The sequence below is a fragment of the Cryptosporidium andersoni genome (assembly GCF_001865355.1).
Source record: "Cryptosporidium andersoni isolate 30847 chromosome Unknown contig_18, whole genome shotgun sequence".
Classification (NCBI taxonomy): Eukaryota; Apicomplexa; class Conoidasida; order Eucoccidiorida; family Cryptosporidiidae; genus Cryptosporidium; species Cryptosporidium andersoni.
The window spans coordinates 201,974-221,157 of record NW_027122829.1 but is presented as its reverse complement, the minus strand read 5'-3'; the positions used below and the strand labels follow the sequence as shown (position 1 = coordinate 221,157).

The 19,184-nt window shown below is 31.2% G+C and overlaps 9 protein-coding genes across 9 annotated transcripts; 5 read left to right on the top strand and 4 right to left on the bottom strand.

Moving 5' to 3' along the window:
- Positions 1-84: 84 nt before the first annotated feature.
- cand_020300 (DNA repair helicase family protein) lies at positions 85-2,573 on the top strand (the record flags this gene model as incomplete). Its single annotated transcript, XM_067212260.1, has 2 exons — positions 85-873; positions 924-2,573. The coding sequence occupies 2 exons, from the start codon at positions 85-87 to the stop codon at positions 2,571-2,573; spliced, it is 2,439 nt and encodes an 812-aa protein (XP_067069166.1).
- Positions 2,574-4,037: 1,464 nt separating this feature from the next.
- cand_020290 (uncharacterized protein) lies at positions 4,038-4,895 on the top strand (the record flags this gene model as incomplete). The annotated part of the gene is made up of 1 exon (XM_067212259.1): positions 4,038-4,895. The coding sequence occupies one exon, from the start codon at positions 4,038-4,040 to the stop codon at positions 4,893-4,895; it is 858 nt and encodes a 285-aa protein (XP_067069165.1).
- A 471-nt stretch (positions 4,896-5,366) lies between these two features.
- cand_020280 (uncharacterized protein) lies at positions 5,367-6,344 on the bottom strand (the record flags this gene model as incomplete). Its single annotated transcript, XM_067212258.1, has 1 exon — positions 5,367-6,344. One exon carries the CDS (start codon positions 6,342-6,344, stop codon positions 5,367-5,369), a length of 978 nt encoding a protein of 325 aa, XP_067069164.1.
- A 232-nt stretch (positions 6,345-6,576) lies between these two features.
- Positions 6,577-8,422, top strand: cand_020270 (uncharacterized protein; the record flags this gene model as incomplete). Its single annotated transcript, XM_067212257.1, has 3 exons — positions 6,577-7,431; positions 7,498-8,323; positions 8,388-8,422. 3 exons carry the CDS (start codon positions 6,577-6,579, stop codon positions 8,420-8,422), a joined length of 1,716 nt encoding a protein of 571 aa, XP_067069163.1.
- Positions 8,423-8,516: 94 nt separating this feature from the next.
- cand_020260 (uncharacterized protein) lies at positions 8,517-12,632 on the bottom strand (the record flags this gene model as incomplete). The annotated part of the gene is made up of 1 exon (XM_067212256.1): positions 8,517-12,632. The coding sequence occupies one exon, from the start codon at positions 12,630-12,632 to the stop codon at positions 8,517-8,519; it is 4,116 nt and encodes a 1,371-aa protein (XP_067069162.1).
- Positions 12,633-12,892: 260 nt separating this feature from the next.
- Positions 12,893-13,213, bottom strand: cand_020250 (uncharacterized protein; the record flags this gene model as incomplete). The annotated part of the gene is made up of 1 exon (XM_067212255.1): positions 12,893-13,213. One exon carries the CDS (start codon positions 13,211-13,213, stop codon positions 12,893-12,895), a length of 321 nt encoding a protein of 106 aa, XP_067069161.1.
- A 1,587-nt stretch (positions 13,214-14,800) lies between these two features.
- Positions 14,801-15,799, top strand: cand_020240 (uncharacterized protein; the record flags this gene model as incomplete). Its single annotated transcript, XM_067212254.1, has 1 exon — positions 14,801-15,799. One exon carries the CDS (start codon positions 14,801-14,803, stop codon positions 15,797-15,799), a length of 999 nt encoding a protein of 332 aa, XP_067069160.1.
- A 225-nt stretch (positions 15,800-16,024) lies between these two features.
- cand_020230 (major facilitator superfamily transporter) lies at positions 16,025-17,986 on the top strand (the record flags this gene model as incomplete). Its single annotated transcript, XM_067212253.1, has 1 exon — positions 16,025-17,986. One exon carries the CDS (start codon positions 16,025-16,027, stop codon positions 17,984-17,986), a length of 1,962 nt encoding a protein of 653 aa, XP_067069159.1.
- Positions 17,987-18,206: 220 nt separating this feature from the next.
- On the bottom strand, positions 18,207-19,167 carry cand_020220 (uncharacterized protein; the record flags this gene model as incomplete). Its single annotated transcript, XM_067212252.1, has 3 exons — positions 18,207-18,788; positions 18,847-18,965; positions 19,077-19,167. 3 exons carry the CDS (start codon positions 19,165-19,167, stop codon positions 18,207-18,209), a joined length of 792 nt encoding a protein of 263 aa, XP_067069158.1.
- Positions 19,168-19,184: the final 17 nt, after the last annotated feature.

Genomic DNA, 19,184 nt, shown 5'->3' with positions numbered 1-19,184 from the left:
AATAACATTATCTAACGGGGTCGCACAATGAAGCGCTCAATTTGATATTTTATATAAAAAATAAACTTAGTTATTAATAAACATATGGCCTGCAAAGAAAACAAATTTGGTTTCCCATTTACTCCATATAAAATTCAAGAACAATTTTGTCAAAAGGCATGGAACTTATTTTCAAATCCTGGAAGCATCGGAATATTTGAATCTCCCACCGGAACTGGGAAATCTATAAGTGCTCTCTGCTCAGCTTTGAGTTGGATAAATGCTCATCACAAAGAAGTAATAACTAGTCAAACAAATGAATACAAATCCAAAAAGATACCTCTCTGGGTTTTAGAAAAGACAAAAGTTAATATAGAAAGATCCTATGAAGAAATGATTACATTGCAAAATACTTTTTTAAAAAATGTTGAAAGTCATTTTAATCTGGTTGAACAGAATACAAAAAATAACAAAACTCTACTAATAAGTCTACCTGAAATATGGAGAGAAACCTGCTCAGAAGAATCAAAAAGACAATACAACTTCTTCAAAATTATTATTGCTAGTAGAACTCATTCGCAACTATCTCAGTATATTGGGGAAGTTCGTAAACTCCACGAATCGGGAAGTTTCAGGAATTATTGTCACCGACTATTCAAAGATCCATCTATAACTACAGTAGCAAGCAGATCTCATTTATGCATTCATCCTGAAGTTAGAAAGCTACCCAGCCTCATAATAAATGATACTTGTTTAGAGTATACAGCTCCAAATAAAAAAGATATTGAAGGACACTTTTGTCCATACAAATCAAGAGCAAGTATTCTTGCAAAGCTAAGTTTATGCAAATTAATGGATATTGAAGACCTACGTAAAGAAGGAGAAAAAGTTGAGGTAAGCTTAAAAAAACTAAAATTCACTAGATTCGATTTACTTTCGTTTAGGCCTGTCCCTACTATGCAGTTAAGGAAGCAAACAAATTTTCAGATATTACTCTAATACCTTATACTACTTTATTTAACAATTCAACAAGAGAATCCCTAGGAGTTGAATTTAATTCTTTGGGAACTATATGTATTATTGATGAGGCACACAATATTTTTAATGCCTTTGAATCAAGTTACAAAGCTAGCATAGATCTGAATGCATGCAAACAATTAATTCCCAACTGTAAAGGTTATCTTGAAAAGTATGGCACAAGTTTTACTCCAAATAATCTCTCTTTATTTAAACAATTGCTTCGATTTATAACTATGTTCACTAATAATGTAGAGAGAATAGTTAACTCATATAGATCATTGAAACGACAATCAAGTGATACCTGTGATTCAAAGTCACAGCATAATACTGGAGTTATTTCATATAACTTGACAGACTTCTTTAAAATAATAAATTTTAGCTTTTTTAATACGAATAATCTGCAAACCTTTATTGAAAACAACGATCTATGTCGTAAAATGAAAAGATTTTCAATAATGGAAATATATTCAAGTGATAAAAATAGGAAAGGTGACACTATCAGTTCTAATACATTATATACGTTCAAATCCTTCGTTGATGCACTTATTTCGGCCAATAAAAAGTACGACCAAATAGTTATTGAGTATAATTTTAATCACTCTTCGAATATTCTAGATATAAACTGCAGTTTAATCCCAATTAGCGTAGACTGCTTCTTCAAAGATTTAATGAAAAATTCACGTTCTACAATGCTTATCGGTGGAACCTTACAACCTATTTTTGAGTACAAGCCTCTTTACAATCACCTTCCATCCTCAAGTGTTTATATGTATTCAGCAACTCAATCCATCTCTAAGAATAATCTTTTGGGAATAGTTGTACCTCAGGATGTAGATGGTAATATTCTAGATTTAAGATACGAGACAAGATTTAGCCACAACCAACTCCTAGCTTTATGTCAAACTCTTGCCTTAGTATTACCCTTTATACCAGATGGAGTTTGTATATTTTTTAATAGCTTTACATTCCTCGAAATATTTTTTAGATTCCTACATAGAGAAGTTGAAGCTAAACCGTTTCTAGAGCAAATTAAGAAGAAGAAGATTTTTAGAGAAAATAAATTATCAACAGCTTTAGAAAATGAACAATTATGGGAATCATATAAAAAGTGTATATATTCTAATAATAAAACTCACGCTGGTGCAATTCTACTTGGAGTTTTAAATGGTAGATTATCTGAAGGTGTGAATTTCTCCGATGAGTTATGCCGGTGTCTGATTATTGTATCATTGCCATATCCTCCAAATACCCCTATATTAGAAGCGAAGGCTAAATATTTCTATGAAAAATCTGATCTAACTACAAATACTGATAACCTTTCTTTTCAATCAATCATGTGTATGAAAATAGTAAATCAATGTATTGGACGTGCATTGAGACACAGTAATGATTATTCTGTTGTTCTATTACTAGATCACCGTTACAAAAGAAAGTATATACAAGATATGTTACCAACCTGGTTCACTGAACATTTAGTATGCAATAATAATCTTTTAAGATGGGATTTTTATGAACATGTATTGAATCCTATAAAAAATTTTTTTAGTTCTAGGGCTTATCTAAATAAAGAGTGAAATCACAATTAAACTATAACTTATCGGAAGATTTTAAATTATCATCAGATGCAGACCACAGAGAAATATGTTTGTTTCATTATTCCTATAAATAACAAAGAATGGAGCAAATCAATAGACGATTGATACTTACACTCATCTGGAGTTAATTGTAGTTCCTAATTAGATATAAGAAAGATACTTTATGTAAATTTTAGGTCAAGTCGAATTTTTCACAATAATATAGTCTAACTTTACGTTTTGTACAAATGACTCTAAAGTGCAATGTAACTGGTTATTTTTCTTTTTTTTTCTTTTTATTACCTGACATAGTAGCTACTTTTTGATTTTTGTAACTTCTGAATATTATCTTAAATGAATTTCCTATAATTGCTTAGAATATAACAGATTATAAGCTCATAAGATTTATTAGTAACCTATATTTATAAACAATCCTAAAATCAGCTTCTGAATAATTGTCAGATTCTTCACTAATTTATGATTTACTTTTTCTATACATCTATATTCCTATTAACTATCTTTTTACCGAAAAATTTATAAAAAAAAAAAAAGTTATTTAATCTGAGAACTAGTGTTTTTTTGCTTAATTAAAAGGAAATTTATGGTATTTGAATTAAAGTAGTACCTTATAGCATTAGAAATATATTCTATTGTAATCAAGCAGAAAATGAAAAAAAATCATCCAATTTGATATACCTCTATATTCTTAGCTAATTCTTCTTGGCTAATCTTACTTTCTTTGCTCAAGATAATCTCCCACTCAAATAACTTAAGTTCTAAGATTTTTTTAGCTAGTGCGATTTAAATTATCTACATTTATGGTGATCAGAAGAAAATATTGTGAGATCAATAAATATTAGCTACTTAAATAATTAAGAGTAATCTATTAATTCAATACTAATAAAGTGAAATATTACTTTTAAAAATAACAAAAATATAATCCGATGAAATATCCATATCCAATATTATACCGAATTTGTTAGCTTTTACTCCGTTTTAGTTCAAATCAAGTAAAGATATGAAGTCAGAACTTAAGTATTAATGTTCTTTAAACCTAATATATACTAATTTGGAAATAATGGCTTCGAAAAGTCATAAATCTTCTATTTAGTTTCCCTCTATTGTCACAGTGAAGTTATGGAATAGACAGTTGTTCTGTATATAGTGAGGTTTGGTTCCATGAATTAACTACTTAAATTATTGTATAGTACTTTTAGTGAAAAATATCTATACAGTTTTATAAGCATAATCACTTTGAGAACTCTATACTATTTAATAAAGTAGCTATATAGTAACAAGCTAGAAGCTAACGCCTTAGTCTAGTTTATACTAGAGTTCTTGCAGGAACTAAAGCGGGTTTAGACTTTTAGGCCTCAAGACTATTTATTAAGGACCTTTAAATCCACACTTTCTTAGGGAAGGGAAATTTATGGCTATTAAAATTCAAAAATTACATATAAGATTATGAAATCAAATTTAGAGGGGGATTTTTCGGTGGAAAGTGACAATATTAAAGTACAAGGAACTATATGTGAAAGTGAGTCTGACTCTGATCTTTTTGGTGACGGTGAGATCACTTATATGATTGATCAAACATATGAAGAGCCTTTGTTGAAGAGTCAAAGCGAACCCTTAACTTTAGAAAGTGAACAAACTGATAAAGTAAAATTCCTATCAGACAATAATTTCACTACCTTTACAAACAATGAAAATACCGGTAAGACCACAAAAAAATTTTTAAACCTGTGTTTAAAAAGTCCAAAGAGGTATGCAGACTTTTTAAATGAGAATCGTATTTTTGCTACTTTAAAGCTTCCACAACGACTTCAAATAGGATCTACTGTAAATATAAGAGGGAATGAAGGAGAAAAGCATTGCATCAATGGGTGTACTGGCGAAGATGGAAATATGGACTTTAATTCAACATTAGTACGCTGGAGTGACAATACATATTCACTATACATTGGAGGGACTTTTGCTTATGATTGTATTGTTGGTAATGAGAAAGCTCTACTATTTGATGACTCGACTGACTCAACATATAAACTTGGACTATCTGAGATTAAGCACAAGCTAACTCTTAGGCCAAGAAATATAGAAAAAATTATTCATATTAAGGATCCAAGAAATAGAGTGATGATGTCAACCACTATAGAAGAGGCAAGAGAAGCTGAAATGGAATTTATAAGAAAAAGTGAAGAACTTAAAGTTTTAACAGCAATGAAGATACAGCAAAAGAGTGTGACCAACTCAAGAAACACGAGAAGAAATCCCATGACAAAGTCATTTCTAGAGGATTCAAGTGAAGAAGAAAGTAACTAGTATATTAATTATTAAACAATGTTAATTCAACTTCGCTATCCTATTCATTTCTAAGAAGTGTACCTGAAGAATTCAATGTTTTGAATACCTTTAGTAACCTAAACCCAATTTATAACTACCGCATACTTCTTTAAAGGACAAACTTTATTCAGCCGTCCTAGTTGCATAATAAATATTAATTCCTCTCATTACAATACAGTAACTTTTTGTAGTTGGCTGTGTTCATATTGTGCTATTTAGTATTATAGTAAGTAGACTTTAATTCATACTTTTTTCCTTATTCCATCAGTTCTTCATGAGTTAAAACTTCTCAAATTTATCTAGTTCTATATATGGAATTGTTATTAGTATTAGTTTATTTATATAGACAAATAATAATACTTCTGAAGTATTCAATAACCTTATTTGGTACTGCATATTGTCTTCTTAACATCAGAATAACCCAAGTCTCATGGTATATTCCATTTACTATTATTTCTTTAAGACGCTCTTTGTCTTGCTTTTCAAGGTTTTCTCCAACTTAATCTCATCTTTATTATATAATTTCTTGTTAGAACAGGCTTTATTCTTCAATTCGGTATCCAAGGGAATCCTTGCAACCCAAATTGGAAGTGCGAGTGTATTTGTGCTTTGTATATGTAATCCAGTGATCTCATTTCTCCAGTGTTTACTGATATTACTATCATTGAAATATGTATATACTTGTTTAATGACATCTTGTATATTTTGTAAAATATCACTAGTATGCATACTTAACTTGGCTACTCTTATTCCAACACATGGACCACGACGTATAGTCATAAATGTGGAACTTAAGGTTTTTTTTAATGTATTTTTTAAATTTGATTCACGCAACTTTATAGCTACAGGCAACTTGTTAGTTTTTATGAAGTATGATCCCAATATTTTTGGCATCTTTTCAATTACTCTATCATCACACAGAAACAAGTCATATGCTGAGCAAAGTTCTCTTTTATCTTTAAATGTATTATACTTCTTAACTAATTTCCCTACCCCAATTACCCTGGTAATTATATTAATATCTGGATAATCCTTCTGCAGTAAATCTTTCCATTTACGCTGTGGATCCCTTACTATAAGACATACTTCGTTACTAGGATAGTTGTATAACGGATTTGTAATATCTAAAGGAATATGCTTGCTTTTAACAAATTTAGGGATACCTTTCAAACTAACTAGGAGAGTTATATAACAATTAGGCCCCTCAACACCTACAGAATGTAATAAGTCACTTGTTTTATTGTCTCTTATTTTCTGAGAAAGTTGTTTAAGAGCTTCAATTGCCTTAGATAGTCGATCAATAGGTATATTGAGAGGAGTTCCATAATCTAATTTATTACCAATGCAACCTCCATCATTATTGTGGAGTACCCTTGGTACCAATTTCGCTTTATTAGCACTATTCTGTTCTGTTTCAGTACTTGTCATTTCTTATTCTAATATTTAGTGTTTCACCTTGTCAAAAGTGGAATTTAAGAGACATACCCTGAAATCTTTGCAAGCGCTATGTATGTAGCGCTTCTAAAACTTGAATACACCTTTCACTTAAACTTTTGCAAGAGGAGTAATTGTGTATTATTGTTGTGCATCTATTTCGTCTCATATAAATGTATAAACTATATATAATTAATGGAAATGTATAAAATTTATTAATAAAGCTATGTGTAGTGTGGGACGCGGATTTCTTATCCTGAATTCTTCTTGGTGGGAACATATAGCCATATCAAGCGAAGCTCGAAATGAATTGTTTAGATTACTGTACTCATGTATTTCTAAGACACAGCACTCTCTGTACTTATATTATCCTGTACGTCCTTGCAATATAGATAACTGTGACTTGGGGAATGTTTCCGGGAGTTATGCAGAAGACTTAGATAATCAGAAAGATAACTCCACTTTGATACTTACATATCGACATATTCATAGTTTAGTAAAGGCTTATGAAATAGCCCTAGATGCTATGGAATTTCTTAATAAAGCACCTACTTTTGATATTCGCTTTGTTCCACTGAAAACTGAATGTTTAAATCACATAAATGGGACAATTGGGCCAATTAGTAAACTATACTACAATCCAAATGTCTTTCCACTTTGTGATGAGCATGGACCACTAGTTTTTTTTGCAAGCGAAGTAAATGAAATATTTTTTTCTATTTGTCAGAAACAATTCTCTTTCTTGTTAATAGATTCAAGTGAGTATGAAAAGTGCAATTTCGTCGATAATAGTGCAATCAAAGATATTGAAAATAACGGTTTTCCAGTATTCACTATTTCAAAACGAACTGTTTCTTTTCCAAGCTGGGGATACAGCAAAGATTTCTCAGTGATTTTGAATGATAGTGAATTTATGAAACAATCTGTTAAAAGAACTCTTTTTGCTGGGACATTTGATAGATTACATCCTGGGCACAAGGTTAACATAACAGTTGCAACTTGGTTGGCTGAAGAGATGGTCATAATAGGGATAACAGATCAGTCACTTTTGGCTAACAAAAGTGATAAAGACTTGTTACAGGTATGTAGCTAAGATTCTTTCACTTTTACAAATGAAGTATTTAACCTTATTTTGGTTATATCTTAGGATTTTGCTCTGAGAGCTGCTAATGTCCTATCTTTTATTTACTCCCTATCACCAGATATTTCAGTCACTATATTGAGAATATGCAGCGTAGTTGGTGGAGCAGATATTTTTGAGTTTGATGCACTTATAGCAACACCTGAATCGTATAATAATGCATTGAAGATTAATGAATTACGCAAAAGTCGTGGTGTTCCACTTGTACAGCTAGTTGAAGTGCCATTTGTCTATACTCCCCAAATAAAAAATAATTCTGAAAAAGATAAACCTAGTGGTATTACTAAGAAATTCAGTTCTACAGAAGTAAGAGCATATATAAAACATTTTATTAGTGATTTAAAAAAAGGAATGATATTTACAAACACCTTGTGGAGTTGGATATTTCCCAAGTTGTATGATATACAGTTGGAGTCAGCATTTCGTCACATCTTGCAGTTTATTGAGTCATATTTAGATGACTTCTTAATCCTCCTTTTACATAGATGGAAAGGAATATACGGTGATAAAAAAGCTGATAAGATATTTATTGAGTGGCTAAATTCATTAATTTCATCAATTGAGTGCTATAACAGTGAAAATACGACATTTAAAGATGAAGAGTATATACAGGACATATTTAATATAACCTCTCGAAATATTGCAATCTTATTAATATATATATTTATTACTTTCTATTTAACTGATAAGAAATATGTAACAGTTACAAAGTCTACTATAGAGCAAGTGATGACGACACTTTTGTGGACTGTTAAGGATATATCAAATAGCAGTGGCCATTGTATGAATCCTAACTTTTGTATTCCATATGTATATAGCTGCAATGTTAATAGTGAATTTTTTTTTGAGAGAGAGCTTATACAAGAAGATACTTACAAGAATTACCGGGAAAAAAGACGGACTGAATCATCACTTCTTTCTAATGGGTTAAACACTAATTTGAACAGAAAGTGTGAGTTCAGTATTTCAGAGTCCGAATTCTTTATATCATTTAAGTACTTTAATGCAAAAATTTCCAACTATTTTCAATTGAAGGATATGGAAAGTAATTCACTTTTCCAATGAAGTGTACTTTTATAAGTGATCAGATCCATTTCTTCAATACCAACTACCCATTGAAACATCTTTCTTTCTAATCCAATTATACAGAAAGAAAACTTAGACATTTCTGTAGAAAATGAACTATCTTCCTGCTCATTTTCTATATATATTATTTTGGAGTATTGGTGAATTTTATACGGTAGTATCCTTACTCTTATACTTGTGTTATCAATAGTATTATTTACAGGCTGAGCAACTATACTAATTTGCAATATAGAGTTGCATGGGAATACTGAGTTATTAGGTAGACTCTCACCGTTACACTCTATGTACCAATTAATTCTATAATGTGATAAACATTGAGGAAGTGTACTTTTAAGGAATAAAAATCCATGATCCTCTATTTCTTCATTAACATTTTTTTGATATAGAGCCTGAGGATAGTAAGCACTCCAAGCTAATAGTGGTAAATTAGGATTTCTGCACAGTTCACCGATATACTTTGAAGGTATTCTGAACATCCATCTGTACCCTCTTGTTTCTGGGGGTAGATGTATTTCCTCTGAGAACTTTTCTTTGCATTCCTTGTTTATCGCAAGCGAGAATTTGAGTGGTAGGGTTTGTGAAGTATTTTCTAGTGTGCATATTATCCAATATTCACTTGCATCCCATCTATTTGAGTTACAAGGCGGTAGATTTGAGGGAATGTAGTTTAGTATTGGCAAAACCTGCACATTAACAATGTTAGGACTTGGGCAAATGCGCGTAAAGATTGTTGCAAAGTAAGAAACCAGTAAATTCTTGCCATTGAATTGATATCGACTTGAATACTTAAGACAAATCTTTTCAATATCCGGTAAACAGTTACAGTTTATAATAACTCCTTGTCTCTCTAAAACTGTGGGTTTTACAAGTGATAATTCCATTTTACCCTTGCACAATTCATGGTCTTCTTTGCTTAATAAAATAGATGTACTTTCTAGAGAAAAAAGACTATTATATTGATTTTGTTCACAATCTTCAAGTCTCTGGTTCTCAAACCAGAGTATACCACTATATATTTTGTTTTGTAAGACATTATCTGTTAATGTATCTTTTTCAAATTGTTCCCATGAAAGATTAATAAAAGATGGAACTTGGGGAATTACAGTCACTATTAAATGAGGAGAGTATTCTGTTTTGTTATTAAGGGAGACCTTATTATAACCATATTGTGTGTACTTTATCCCAGCAAATTTGTAAGATATACCAATAATAGCAAACCTACCCAAACTTCTAGGAGTTACATTAATTGCAACTTTAACTTCTGATCCAGGTACACAGAAGCGTGTTGTTGGAGGGATAACAACAGAAACAGGATAGACATCGCACTCAACCTCTCCACTAATAATAACGTGAAAACTGTCTAAAACTAGTGGAACAAATAGTGAGTTAAACAGAGATACACTAATAGTATAAGCAGTTCCACATGTCCATAGTACATCCAATGGAGAGTTTGTGGAAATAATAGAGCTTCTTTTTTGGTTACCATTAGATGAAATTGGTTTTCTTTTCTCGTATGGATTATATAGAAATAGGTCTGAGTTATATACTTCATTCAATTCATCTGCTACTTCGGAAAAAATATGTTCTTGATCTAGGGATGTCTCTTGCAAAGGTATCCATTGAGTATCAGAGATATTGTTACAACACACTTCTAGTGAAATATCTGGAATCGATATGTGCCATCCAAACCATAAGGGTGTGTGTATAGATTTAAAGTAGCATTCATAGTATGAATTTGACTGTAAATTGTTCTTTTCATCAAAATGTGAATATTCATCTTTGTTACAGTGTGTACAAATTCGTTTTCTTGATGTAGTATCGAAAGTGATTTTATATAGTAACAAAGATGGCAACGAAGACTTCAAATTACCGAAAAGTGTCGTAACTTCTGATTGTATTTCAATTGCATCTTTCAGCTGATTTGTTGCAACATAAATTGTAGGCTCACGATGAGCAAGTAAAGCTGAAGTACTCACAACAGTAAGAGCATCAATACATTTTGATTGAATCATCTTTACAGTTTCAATGTCATAATATGGAGGTAAATAAGCTAAATTTTCTACTAGAGTGCAGAGTGCCCAAATAGACCCCGATGAACAGCTATATGAAATACTGGCTTGTAGTATCAGCAAGAGACAAATGAGTTCATAGCGCATTGGATGCGTATGCCAAACGAGTCTATTAAATTTATTTTTAGTATGACATCGATAAATATGTAATAATGTATGGATCCCATATTTTGAGAAGTCATAAATAAAAGGTGTTAAATATATAAGTGCATCATCTATAACACCTGATTTATTAGTTTGCAAGTGTTCAGGATGTTTAAGTTCGCCTATTAATGATCCCTTATAGTTCAGTGACAAGTCATGTTTATATATAGAGAGATATTGAAGATAACTTGTATGCAAATAATGAGTATTATGTAATGAATGATCTTTTTCTATGTGAAAGTAAGTATTTCTAATACCCTTTGTTTTTAAATTTGCAATATTCATGATCAGTTTATAAAATCCACAGGCTCTGCATAATTTGCACATGAAATGTCTTCTATTGCTTTTCTCATCGCCATTTATAAGCATCAAAGGTAAGGAAGTGAGATCAATACGCTCAACTGAGTCCTTATTAAATAAATCTGAATACCATATGTAATTTATACAAGAAATATTGTAACTTGGGACATAAAGTTTGTTCTTCTGAAATAGCCTGGCTAAATAAAATAAGATTACCCCAACCCTTCTATGACTTCCAATACTCTGATATATCAAGGTGCAACCCATAAGGAAATATGTAAAAATTTGAATATGGTTAAGAGGCATTTCACAAACAGCTGTAAAAACTGTTTTAAAGTATGGATCAAGAAAGTCAGCAACAAGTTTCCTATTAGTTTGATAGTAAGTAAAAATACCATTTGCTAATATCTTTGCTACTTTTAATACAAGTTCAAATAATGGAAATACTTTATTACCTCCTTTAGTAAAGGATAGAGTATCTGGAAGGGAAATTGGATTCAGTTGAATATTGCAAACTTTCTCCATCAATGACAAAGCTAACTTAAGTCTTTTGATAATCATATCAAATAGAGTTAATTTTCTTGTTTGATTAAATGTTATGGTATCGACAGCAACAGGTATATGTGATGGTAGAGGTAGAAAACAATGTTGTAAAGGAGTTGGTATCTCAGAAAGAAATGATGCGGCAGAATGAACAATTACTTGCCACCATTCTACCGATAAATTCGAATTGTTGTAGTAGCTATAAAGAGCTTTAGACTGACCTTCTAAGCAAGATGCAATATCAACCATGCTTTGTGCGCTTGTTTCACTATACACTTCAAGTGCTGTATTATAATAATGACAAGCAGCAATTGGTAATCCTAAAAGTACTAATATATCACCAAGAAATTTCTTCTGTCTACGTAAAGAAGTAGGGCCAGTAAAAGTACCAGATTCACCTTCAATTGCAAAAATTATATCAAATTTAGAGTTTATACTAAGTTTGAAGATTTCAATCATTTTATCGACAATTCCAATATAAATGTACTTTAAGTGATTCATCAGTTCAGCAGGAACACTTTCGCTCACCTTACACCATCTTATATTACTGTTACTATCTTCAATTGTGGGATTATTATAGTCAAATACATAAATAAAGTCTAATATATAATATGAAGAGTTATTAATACATTCAACTAGTTTATTATCAATTGTAAGCTTCTCTTCTTCACTTATAATTATCATAGCAAAGATACATTTCCAAGTTTGAATATAAGGAAAGGAAAGTGCAGTTTGACCCCCAGTAAATACTTCACATATAAATTTGAATTTTAGTTTTGAAGTTGCAACTTCGTCATCTATTTCCTTCAAACCAAGGCAACTATATTCAATGCTTCTCAAGTTAATTAGCTGCTCAGCACTGTTAGAAATATCGCTTAAGTATTGTTTTATTAAGCTTACTTGGGTATCAAAAAATCCAACTCTTGTGCCAGAACTCCTATATAATAGAATATTTACAAGTGAATTATCTTGTAGTGAACAATTATATTCAAAAACCATTCCTTAAATATACTATATTCTATACCATTGATAGTATTGTAAAGTAATAACTATTTCTTCTTTAAATATCTAAGCATTTAGTACATAGTCTGAAAATGTTAATAATAAAGGCGGTTGTAAGAAGGAGCCAAAGTGATTTTACTTTAAAAAGCCAAGCTGGCACTAATATCAAATAATTTAAATTCTCTTAGTTTCATCTTATTACAAGAAATAACTCCAATGCAATAATCTCAACAAATACTAGTATGTACAAGAGCCCATTATATCTGAATAATTGAAATTTTTGTGTGGCTATTGTTACGAATGCAACAGGAAGCCATACAAATTGTATTTGCCAATAGTATAAATATAGATGACTTTTCTAATAATATAGATACCAGTTCCAAATCATCTTTAATATATTGTATAAGGATAATCAAACCAAAGTCAAAGTATATGAGGAATACTAGAGTTCCATAGCACCCAGATAATCCCATATAAGCATGTCCAATCTTAGACACAGATATATTTGCTATGAAGTCTGAAAGTGAATTTCCCCAAGAAGTAATAGTGAAACTAGGAATTTGAGGTGATAATCCCATTATTTTTGCTGCAAGGAGAAGATATTGTACCAATTCTGAAATTATGATGCTATTCCAATATATCGAAATTAGAACCTCTATAGCAAGAGTGACCTTGGTTTACCTTACGTTTACCTTACAAAAAAAAAAATTGGTATAGCATCCCATATATGAAGTATTATACTGAAAATTAGTCCGAATAGAGCAAAGTTCAATAAGTAATTTTCATTTAAACATATTAAGAGAGTGACTGAAAAAGGAAAACATGTTGTTTTATATCTTGAATACAATGGGCTTGGAATTGCCCATTCAAAGATTTGCAATGCCATTATTACAGCAGATTCCTTAGTCACTTTTAAAGATACCAACATACCCGAAGTTTTATATCTTGGCATGTATGGTAATGATACCATTAAATTTGTCATAATTTGTACATGACCCCTCCATCAAGTGAATCCTGCTCATTTTCTCTTTGTAAAAGTTTATTTGTTTCACAGGTTTTTATATCTACAATTTTCAATATTCTAGAAAATGATATTTTCGAAGTTACTATTTGGAGATTTTATTTTGTTAAATTGTCCTTTAACTGACCTTGAGTACAAGCAATAATTACATAGCAGTAATACATAATAATAAGTAAAAGGAGTTATTGATGCAGGAATAGTAGCCCAATAGTGAAAAAGTTATAATAACAAGGCCAATATATAAAAACGAAAAAGTCCCTGGTAAAATTTTGTTTATTTACAATGACTTTATTCGGTGAGAATAACTGATTCAAATACTAAGTTACAAAGACAGTTGAACCTAACATATCTCTGATATATAAGCTATCATCGTTACTTGCGATAAAGCAGGTATAAATTTCCATCATTACATCACCACTTGCATTTTCTAAAAGCTAATAAAGTACACTCTGATATATTGTAAGATTTAGATCACTTGCAAATTGAACCATTAATGAGGATAGGAATATTTCAGCTATGATGCTATATAAATAAAATAAAATGGCTGACTATATTAATATTGTCACCATTGTACCCCAATTATTTTTAATATAGCAATAGTGGATAATCTCGTGATTGATTCGGCTTTCTAAATTTGTATTGAAAGCGCAACTATACACTCGTTACTTATAGCTATAATTCTAGGAGGATGGATCTTTTTATTTTTGTAGCTAGCTAAAATGTATTTTTTTTGCATGGCTCTATGTTTGTAATATTCTTCCATTTACATGTTTGTACTTTCCACATACTATCAACAAAGTTGATATTGATAGCAACACTCAATTTTGCTAACAGTTTCATTTTGCACAATAAGACAGTAAAGAAGTAGCTAGTATGTATTACTTAGTAGTAAATCAAACTTTTTTATGAATAAGTTTAACAAATTCAATGTAATTAACCCTATAAAGCAACTGCTACAAATTTGGATGCCGTTATTATTGATGAGGCCATCAAAGGCGGTCAGACTAAAGTTTTGGAACGACAACGCTAAGTCCTAAATATAGTTATAATTGAGTTTATACTTCTAAAATACATCTTTCCTTAAAGAAATATCATCAGTGTATTATTGTGTAGTGGATTTACCTTTAAAGAGGAATTTGCACTGATGGAGAATCTACAAATTAGATCACATATAGTAACTAAATACTCTTTTGAAGCTCAGATTAGGTCACATTGGGGAAATCCCTTTTACATACTACACAATGATGGGAAACCAATATGTTTCTTTTTAGATGAAATTACATGGAAGTATGCAAAAAGACACAATAAGTCTATTGGTATTTGGCTTGGATTAGGAGACCTACATGAGACAAATATGCAACCTTTTTGCTCAGTAATTATATATTCCTCTGGTAAAATCTTGGATTCTCTTAAACCGGATGCATTTGGATTGAAGAAAATTCTTCTTTTATTTCCTTCTGAAGCAATGATTGATAATCTCTTCTTAGGTGAAAAATCGAATTATGGTAGTTTCTTGAATTTTGAAGAAACTTTGTATCTTGTAGAGCGAGGTGCAATGTTACTTTTTTCTTGGGATCTTGATAACAAAATGTGGTTGCAAACTCCAATAATGTATCTTTATAGTTTATTTACAAAGTACAGCTTAGTTTCCGATTTGATATCACTGTCATCATATACAACCTTTTGTAAATTAGCCAATGCAGGATACTATATTAGAAGGAGTGGACCTAAACAGAATACATTGCCCATAATCAACTTCAGAGAAATTGATCTTTGGAAAGGGCCTGAAAGTTATGTACTTTATGATTCTACTTTCGGAGATCCTAAACTCCTACCACTCATTTCACACAAACTTCCTAATAACTACCCATATACTATAATTTCTTCAAATACTACTAATGAAGTTATTGAACCTGATTCGACCAACAATTCTAGCTTAAATAAGCTATGTAATTTCAGCAAGTTGCATAAAAGTCCTAGAAATCTCTCTAAACAGACAATAAAGTGTGTTTACACAGTCAGCGCATCTGATACTTGTATAGTTCATCACTTAGCTGATCAAGATCACTTAAATAGTACTGTCATAAGTGTCTGCGTGGGCAACAATGCCATATTTCTATCCCTAAGTAAATATTCTAGATAAAACCAGATTTATAAGTTCTAAATATAGATTTCAAGATTTATAATTATATCCTAATATTACTAAGATACCGTGATCTATGGCGGTATGAAGTTAGCGCTACTACTTTGTCTTATAAGCTTTTATTTTGCAATAGTTTGAAATAATAGTGAAGTATCTGGTATTCACTTATTTATTCCTGTTCACTGGTCACTGTATTTGGAGATATGTTGTTGATCTAAGACTGAGATGATTGGTAACAAGGGAGACTCACTACAGAGATGTAGTGCAGAGGACAACCAACTATCCAGTGAAGCAATAAACCCACCTTGCTATAGGATGCAACGCTTTAGAGAACATCCTCACGCTATACGCTTTGTATTCTCATGGATGCTTCTAACTCAAACTCTACGTAACTATGATACTGGGGCTTTACCAGTCTTACTTGGTGTTATTACAGAAGAATTTGGTCTACAGAATGTTCAACTTGGTCTACTTGGTGCAGTACCATATATTGCGGCAATGTTTATGGCTTTTATTGTGAATAGTCTGCTACAAGTTTCAAGCCAAAAGTGGATTATTACTGTTTCTCTTATTTTCTTATCTGTTGGGCTTGCACTCATGTTGGCCTCAACATCGAGTGCTTTACTTTTTATATCAAGATTTATTATTGGTGCAATGCAAGCACCTCTAAGTATTTATATGCCTGTATGGATTGATGAATTTACTCCACCAAATAAGCTGACAGCTTGGATGGGTATTTCACAAATAACGATGATTGTTGGGGTTGCCATGGGATATTTAATTACAGGTTTTACAAAGGGATTTCATAATGGATGGCGATATTCACTTGTTGTTCCCTGTGTATCTTTATTTATGCTTTCAATATGCTTGATATTCACCAACGCTGCATATTTCAATGTGCCATATAACAAATCTAAAGAACTTAAGATAGACGTTGAAAAGATATCATCAGCCATACCCAATAATATTAGACTTGAAAATGAGAACCAAGGTACAAGTGATATATATATAAATATTTCTGATAAAAAGCACAAATTTTCACTTTGTTCAATAGAAATGGTTGAAAGCCCAAACACACTATCTACAGCTAATACCTCTAAAAGTAGCTATGATAATAATAATGAAGAGTATTCCAATTCATCCAATAATTTTTCCATTACCCCAATGACAAAAATTATGTTTGATATGAGGAAGTCTCCTCCGAGTATTGACTCAATTATATCTACTTCACAGTCAATTGATAATGATGAACCAAAAAGTTATTTTTCACCCATAAAGACAGAGACAAAAGCTTTGAATATTTTTGTAAAAAGTTGCAGTGAAAGGACAACTGTGACAATTGAGAATCCTATCTCTCCATCTATTTCTCATTCTGTATCACTAGCAGATATAACTACTGGAATTTCTCCACTTTCATCATCATCAAATCGCATTTTTTTCGGGGTAGAGTCTTTTCTGTGCATATCTAAGGACAAGAATTCCGAAATAGGTAACTCAAGACTTAAAAAAGTTACTAAATTTTTTTCTTTTAAACGTTGGAAGCTCTTATCTGGAAACAATATCTACATCCTATCAGTAATTGTACTGTCAATAATTTTTTATACAGTAACAGCTGTACAATATTGGACAACAAGATTCTTGCAGCAGACATATAATACAAATGAAGGGATTATTTTGATGTCATTCTCAACCACTGCAGGAACAGCACCTACTGCAGGCATTATAGTATCTGCCCTCTTAATAGACTCAATAGGTGGTTATAAGACTCCAAAAGGGCTATTCTACACAATGTTATTTTGTCTAGGATGTTCTATAACTGCAACAGTATTTGGTATAATTGCACTAGTTATTGATCACTTCTTTGCAACTATTGCAGGAATTTGGGGACTACTATTTTTTGGGTCATTTTTAGTTCCTCCAATTACAGGTATATGTGTTGGTGTTGTTGAACTTCAAATGAGGCAATTTGCTGCTACAGTGTCGATGATTACCTATCATATTCTAGGTTTTGCACTTGGAAGTGTCTTACCAGGTGCACTCTTACAAGTGACAGGAGTATCAAGGCTTGGCATGACCATTGTTTATGGCTTCCCTGGAATTGGCATATTTTTCAACCTAATTGCTTGTATTATTGCTTTTAGGAAATATAAGGAGTCGGGATATTCTGACAAGTCTAACTTTTTGTAGTAATTTGAATAGTCCCACTAAGGTTTATACAAAGAAAGTAAGCAATATAAATACATATATATTACGAGTGCACAAAGACTAATATTTAACATTTCAATATTTTTTCACGAAGAGATAATAATTTATAATTATTTTTGTTAATCACTACACTAGAAATGGAAATTCACTTAATTGGTTATTTCTCAAATGAGCTATTGCTATTATTGCAGAAATAAATAGCTTATTTTATTTTTTTGTAAATACAAAAAATTGCGATAGCTATTGATATTAGTATTTTTGTTGTGTATATGCTAAGTAGGAAGTTGCCTTGTTTCTGCTTGTATAAATTCCGAGCATCACTACTAAACAAAAGTGCATCTTGTGTAAGCTTCAAGGTCTTTTCTTCTAAAACATGTAGATTCTCTTGACTGCCAAAGAGGTGTGCTATAGCCTTATTTACTGAGCACTTAACGATATCAACATGAGATTCAATATTCACACATTTCTTAAACAATTTGAGATTATTATAACGTTCAAACAGCTCAGCAGTAGCTCCTCTTAGTAGTCTATCCAAGCTACCAGCTCTCAATTGACTTATTATATATGCTATACAATGAATAGCACTATTAGCATTAAAAGTTTTATTTAAATTTTTATTAGATATATTTGACTGTCTACCCACTACTGCTGAACCAAATAATAATATTTCTAAGCGTACTTTAAGCTCTTGCATAACCATAGGAGCGTATTTTATAGGAAATTTAGAAGTATCTGCAATCAATATAAAGATCAGCTCACCTTGGAAACATTTTCTTAGGAATATCTGATATAATGATATGTCACTTCTAATTTAAAAAATAGTAATAGTTTTTCAAACTTACTACTAGATTTCCATCCCACTTTAAATATTTATCATCGTTGTGAGCAAGTTTCTTACATGACACCGCTATTAGAGGAGTAAGTAACATGTTCAATCGTTTATTTATTAAAGTTGGGGATTCTATCAATAGTTTGTTTAAAAAAAAAAAAAATTACTATGTAGTAACTACGATCATTTCTTTATTTACCACAAATAACTTGCTAAATACAGTAAATGTAATATATCACTTACTTATACTAAACTGAGATAATAGTTTACATGAGTCACTACAGCGTATAATACCAAGATAGCATAGAGCTAGTGTTAAATACTCTTTATTCATAAAAAAAAAAAAAAAAA